Here is a 7,342-nt window from a genome sequence, read left to right as displayed (position 1 = left end):
TTACATTTTAAATAATTCATTTTTATATTACCAATATTTCAATTGTATTACTCGATTATTTACACATTATTACATAGTTTCTATAATAACCAAAATTCGGTTTCAAATAAGGGGTGCAATTCTTCATGGAAGCAAATTAAAAAAAAACATAAACTTTTATATATTACAGTCATTGAGAAAACTCGCAGTGAAAGTTCAAATTTTCTAAAAAGTAAGCTTTGTGTACAAATATTTCTAATATATATATTTATGTAGTGGGTTATACATATCTAAGCATTATATAAAAAAGGAATATAATAATTGGAACGAATTATGTTTATGGGGGCATTTTCTGATATAATACTTATTACTTTGAACGAACTTTTAATAAAAGTGATGCTGTATATACACTGAATGCATCTGGAAATGCTCTTTAATCCTAAATTATAGTATCCAATTGTCTGGCCTGATGTAAAATCTTTTTTTGATGCCCGACTAAGATTATACCCATGTCAGACAATTGTTGAGCCGTTAGCCGAGATATCTATAATAAAAAGAAAAGTATATTATAAAAATGGTAGCTATTTTAAATCCAGATATAATATATATATTATACATATATACAAATTAGGCAGAGATAATAAAAAACAATAAATTGTGGTTTGCAAACACTAAAGGCTTGGAAATAGTTCGAAAACCCTCTCTAATAAACAAACTTGGTGAATCCATTATTACATTTTAAACGTAATATTTAATTGATCACAATCTTGTTTAGCACTTCATTAGCTAATTACAATCAAATCAGCGATAAATCACAATAAACGTAAATTACAATTGTGGTTCTAATTGGAAAATTCGTTCTAGGTATAGTGAAATAACAGAAGCGGTACAAAGTTATGTAATAAAATCCATTACTTAGTACATGGAAAGGAAAGTGGTCGAATATCCGACTTACTAACCCATTTCGATGAATGTTAATTCTATTTTGTCAACAATTAGTAACTAACCATACTTTAGTATTTAAGATGTGCTTTTACTGTCATTAAAAATCTTATATAATAAATCATATAGTCGGCACCGAGGTGGTCAAAACGATATACTTCATTTAATTTTTACATGTTCACTTTAAAATTATAAAATTTTAGAGTCACTTATGTTTTGGCATTGATTTTTATTTAACTAACAAAATGCAGAAGGTTCTTTCTAAAAGTCTAGAATCTCAAAGTTGTTACATTGCCAATCATAAATGGAAAGTGTAAATCACAATTATCTAATTATCACAAAACAAGTAAATGTAATGCAAGTTTTGAGATATAAATATACCTGCTGGGCAGTCACCAAATTAGCCTCATTAAAATGCTGTGAATAGCGGGACATTTTAATGTTTTCCAACCATAAGTCTGTACTTATAAAAATGTTGTGACCACGTTGTCCCTCTAAAATATGTGATCCATCGTTTTCGGGTGAATTTCTCGTTGTTAGCAGTGCTTGCGGTTGTCGGGCCAAATTATCCAATGTTGATACTATACTTGAAAACGTAGGTCGGTGAGTACGTTGCTTCTGCCAGCAATCAAGCATTAACTGATACAATGCTTCAGGACAATCCATAGGTGCCGGAAGTCTGTAACCTTTTTCTATACTCTTTATGACATCCTGAAAGCAACAAAAATGCAATAACTCGAATATCCTTGTTATTCACGGGTGTTGTGGAATCCAAGACAGATTTATAGCGGGATTCTGTAACCAGTCTCTATTTAAGACATTTTGAGGTAAAATCTCAGTATGTGACTAGTTACTATTGACTAAACAGTCTCTAGCGTTAATCTCAAAATATTGCCTCAAATTTGAGATCTGGTAGTTAGCGGGTCAAAAAACCAAAAAAACCTCTTGTCTGCCATTTCGAATATACTGAATAGAGATCATCATACATATTAATCGATTGTCGTTTTTTATATTTTGTAAGCAACTCGAACCCGAAAATATTAAAAATAAATCAATTTTACATACATTTCGTAAATATTATGACACAAAGTCAACATATATTTTTATTGATAATTATGTTTTTTGACCATGTTATAGAAAAATTAATATTTTTTACCGACATATTTATTTTCATTCAAGTTTAAAAACATCTGTGAATTATGAAATGTAATAGATTTTGTGACTATCACTTACAGAATAGCAAAATCGTCTCAAGTCTCAAAAATTGTCTCTAACTTATAATCTCAAATTTAGAGACTTGAGACTATATCACAGTACAGAATCGCACGGTGAAATAGTTATCATAATTGCAAACTAATTACATGACCAATTAATGTTACAGAATCAGATTGGATTTTCGTCTTTTCGAGCATGCGTAAAACTAATATTCGAATCAGCTGCTTACTAATAGTTAAAAAATTGCCCATTAATACATTTGGAAGCAAGCCTCTTAAAATGTTTAATGAGATTCATTTGAATGATAAATTACCTTTTTAAATTTTCTTTAAATATCCGGATTTTTTTTCCAAAAACTCAATAATTAAGACATTTCGGGTTTTTTTCTTATGTTTGCCCTATAGAAATAAAGATAAATTAATTCGTAAGAATAAAATAACTTGATCTCTTAACATACATTTCAAATGTGTGAAACAGATAAAATTGTTTTCCGTGACACCCAAAACCGATACAAATTCTGTTTCGAACAATAATATCTGAATTCATGACACATACTACTTTTTAATCGGTTTCTATTATGATTCCGACAACTATCAGATTCCACAACACCCCTGACTATTAAAGAATATAAATCACCTGGTTTGACCAGTTCCAATAAGGTCGTTCGCCATACGACATAACTTCCCATAAAACCACACCATACGACCATACATCTGATGCCGATGTAAACTTACGAAAAGCTATAGCTTCCGGCGCTGTCCAACGAACTGGTATTTTACCACCCTACGGCATGTAAATCAGTCTTTGTTTTATCATTTCTTTTAAATTTTTTATAACATACCCGAGTTGTGTATGCGTCACTAGCATTTTCTATCTCACGAGATAATCCAAAATCTGCTATTTTACATATAAGTTGAGCATTCACAAGAACATTTCGAGCTGCTAAGTCACGATGGACGTAATTCATGTCACTTAGATAAGACATACCACTTGCTATACCACGTAACATGACAATTAGCTGCAATGTTTGAAATTTCCCATCATTGACTCGTAAAAACGTATCAAGGCTGCCATTTTCCATATATTCAGTAATAATCATAACGGGGTTAGAACGAGTTACCACTCCTTGAAGATATATAACGTTAGGATGATCAAATTGGCCCATTATCGATGCCTCTGTTAAAAAGTCACAACGCGCTTTCTCGGACGAACCTATGGTCGAGGGTTATTGATCACCAACTTAAATTTTTACAAAAAAGCTAAAGTACCTGGTTTTAGAGTTTTTATTGCAACATCAATATCTTGAACAAAATTAGGGGGAATTTTTAAACGTCCACGACACACATCTCCAAATTCGCCTCCGCCTAATATATAATTTATGTTATTAAAACATGGAAATATTTATATTTTACGTTATACGTTATACCTATTATAGCTTCAATTGTTATATAATTTGCATCAATTTCCCGTGCGAATTCACGGATGGCTTGGTTAGGATCTTCATATGTATGAGGGTCGACATAACTCCGACTATTTCCAAATAAAGGCGTAGTCACTGCAAAAGTTTAATAGTTTGTTTTAAATTGTGTTTTATACATTATACACTTGTCCTAGAAATAAACACCTTCTAGAATACACTGTTTTGTGGCGATACCAATATCATGTTGAGAACATAAATTTTAATGCCCTACATAAAAACACCTTACCAATCGAAAGTACCATAAGCATCTGTTAATATACTTTTATGTGCATATAAAGCTACAATTAAGTACTTTTTTGCATTTTAGATATGAGTTAAAGATCTGACATACATATATCCGTGGATCGCCAGAACAATTTTTTCTTTATTTTATAATTATAAATTATAAGCGTTGTCATGTACAATATGTAATATGTTAGTATAAAATAAGTTTAAAAATCCTGAAGTTATCATAAGAAAAAATAAAGCTTTCAGCAAATTTTTTCTGCTCCAAACCATCTAAAAGACTACCTACATATTTGAGACATACACTAGGCAGGAAAAGTCTAAGTACAAGGTACCAACCAAAGCAACTCATTAAAAAAAAGCTATTAAATATTTTTTATAAAATTCAATTTATTTTGTTTTCATTAAGGATATTAAAAATGTAGTTTTATTAAAACAAAAGTGAATAATTTTCCAAAAATAACACTGTTGGCATTTAATCAACAAGCTTGGAGATTTCTGTCGAAAATATTTTTGCCCATTCCTACATCCTTGAGCATATTGTGGGTTGGCGGATTTTTCGTTCCAGTGAACCCCTAAGTGCTCTGTGGGATTCAACACTGGCGATTGCGGTGGCGCCCGAAGCTGGTTGGGAACGTTGCAAAGTAAGCATAGCTTACCTATGTCTGCGTTAAGCTTGCGTCATTATCTTGTTGAAAATAGTAGTCACTTCCTACCCCAACTCTTCTGCGCTTTGCTTCAAATTTATTTTTAAAATATTGACATATTAATGCTCCACCCCCAGTATGCTTCACAGTTGGCATCAAGTTCTCCTCTTTGCGTTCTGCCAAAACTCCTATGGCTTACTCAAGTGCTCTTTTACGAAAGCAATACGCTTTTTCCTATTCACTAGCGATATGAACGGCTCGTGCGTGCGACTTGACCATGATACCCTGTTCTCTTTAAAATCTTAAGAAATTTCAGTGCAGAAGATCCTTTTTAATACTTTTAGCAATTATGAATGCAGTAAGTCGCCGGTTTTGTTGCACTCTCCGCAAAACGTTACGTGTTTAACGCTCGGTTAGTATTTTTGTCCGCCCGGAACGGTGCCTAGATAGAAAAATGCCGGTACCTTTGTAACTTTTAATCATTATAAAAAGATATGGGAGAATGTGTTCTTCCCACAATCCATTCGAATTCACGGTATTCTTTTCTTTCTTCATGGTGTTTAACTAATATTTCCTTGTCAGAGGGGCTTTGCCTTTAGGAGAAATTGTATATATATTATCAACTAAATTTAAAACTGAATAGAAAAAAATCTTTTAAAACTACTTATCCTACAAAAAAAAAAAAATAAAATAAAATAAAACTTGGCTATTACGCGGGTAATTCCCACTTTATTAATTGTACGCAAACTTTTTCTGCGCTATTTTTTTTTTTTTTTTAATTTAACGATAAAACAATGGTGTCAAGTTTTCATTGTTTTAAATATTATGCATTTAATGTGTTTATTCTCTAAAATATAGTATATACAAATGATTTTTTAACAAGAGAAAATGAGATATAAACATGTACTCTGCCTAGTGTAGCTGGACTATTATCTTATCTCCATACTGTTTAATAATAGTTTGAGTAATAAATTTTACGCCATTGTTACTGACTAACTCATCAACAAAAACTCAAATATGTGTTTTTGTTTGGAATGATATTGCACAGTAAAATGGCATTCTCAACCGTAAATAGTTTATGGAATGTACAAATTTAAAATAACCTTTTATATTTTACATATTTATATATATGTATATTGGCTAGCATCGATTTCATAGTATTTTACTTTAAGCCATAGAACAAATTAGTTATAAAAAAAAATAAAGACAATTGTCAACGAAATAGTAATAGCATTTGATAATGATAATTCTTTTATATTGTATTATTAATGCCTAAGTAACTAAGTATGTTGTTCTATTAAAATAGTTATAGATGTATATACTATTGTTATAGCTAAAGGAGGTAGTTAGTATGACTTATAATATTTAAAACGAATTAATATATTAAAAATGTAGGAAGGCTCAGAAGCGCAAATGAAAACATTTTGTTTACTTAGACTATTTAAACATAACCAATTTAACATAAACTTTATAAATATTATAATATTTATGACATGCTGACCAATCATCATTTATTTACCCAATTTAGTATACCATACCCAATTCCATAAATAATAAATATAAAATAAAAAATTACCATTTGATTGAATGGTTTTAACGATTGGCGTAGTATCCATGGCATGAACTAAAATTTAAATAGAGAAAGCTATTGATAAATAAAAGTATTCATTAAATTAAATCTGATTCAATATATACAGTACAATTTTGTAATTTTTATGCGCATGAGTACATACGATTAGTATTTAATGAAATCTTCTCAATCAAAATTGCGATGTTAAAAGTAATACATACAGTGGACCAATAAAGTTTACATACACCTAGTTCTATTAACGCTAGATATACCAGACCAGTCAAAATGACTTCGGTATTTCAATTTCAAATTCCTACTACGTGTAATATTTTTTTCGTAATGATATCATGACTTTTCTAGTTATAACTAAAGAATTAATGTATATATTTATGCTGTATGTATTTAAGAGTAAATAAAGAAACCCCATGAAACACTTCCTTTTTAAGAACAGTAATTTGACTGGTTTGGCATAAATAGGTAGAATTCAATCGCTGGTATATCTAGTGTTAAATTACGACACGTTTCTTTGTTTTAAAATTAATAAATTTTGTGTTTTTTTTTTTTCTATCAATTTCAAGATATGTATATTTAACATAAAATATAGCATATCAAAATCATTTTGTTTTACACAAATAAAAAAAATGTGTGCCAAAGCTTAAAATGCGCTTAATTCATATCAAAAAATTTATGTACACCAATGATTATTTATATAAATTATAGACGTCGATGTATGCTGCCCACTAGATTTCAAGTATTATTTCCGGATATTTTTACCAAGTCGATGATTCAGTTTTTTAGCCTTAGTTTGAAGAAATTCGATGTTTTCGAATATGGTTTTTCAATAAGTTCCACATATTTTGAATAGGATTAATGTCTAGTAGATTCTGGGACCTATGGAGTTTTTTTTATTTCCATAACAACCCTGAACGTACAAGATACAATGTGTATTTTGGGTCGGTATCCTATTGTAAACTGATTTTGCTGCTATTAACAGGTATTGGTGTACGTACATGAATTAGGCGCATTAACTTTTTATATTTGCGTAAAAGAAAAAGATTTTGATATGGTACATTTAATGTTAAATACAGGGTGGTCGATGAAAGCCGCTACCAACAAAAATTAAATAACTTTTTTTCTATTTAATGAATCTGGCTAATTTTTAATTTTTTATTTTGCAGATTGACTTTTACATTTAACAAAAACGGATAACTGGGACACTGAAACAAGAATTTGGATTGTCCGCCGCTATCACCCACTGGAGTCCGTAGTTTCGGTTCAAAGAGA

The 7,342-nt window shown here is 30.3% G+C and overlaps 1 protein-coding gene across 1 annotated transcript in view; it reads right to left on the bottom strand.

The window, feature by feature from the left end:
• Positions 1-223: 223 nt before the first annotated feature.
• The window catches only part of LOC108973624 (ephrin type-B receptor 1-B), a gene marked incomplete in the record, with an annotated part of 75,076 nt that continues 67,957 nt past the window's right edge, over positions 224-7,342 (bottom strand). Inside the window, 7 exon segments of the mRNA XM_018941001.1 lie at positions 224-523; positions 1,303-1,632; positions 2,773-2,919; positions 2,978-3,348; positions 3,405-3,500; positions 3,563-3,691; positions 6,065-6,112. Coding sequence (XP_018796546.1) covers positions 419-523; positions 1,303-1,632; positions 2,773-2,919; positions 2,978-3,348; positions 3,405-3,500; positions 3,563-3,691; positions 6,065-6,112 — 1,226 coding nt within the window.

Source organism: Bactrocera latifrons, unplaced genomic scaffold, assembly GCF_001853355.1.
Source record: "Bactrocera latifrons isolate USDA-ARS-PBARC rearing strain unplaced genomic scaffold, ASM185335v1 scaffold_495, whole genome shotgun sequence".
Lineage (NCBI taxonomy): Eukaryota > Metazoa > Arthropoda > Insecta > Diptera > Tephritidae > Bactrocera > Bactrocera latifrons.
The sequence above is the reverse complement of the archived record's forward strand: the minus strand, read 5'-3'. Positions and strand labels throughout refer to the sequence as shown.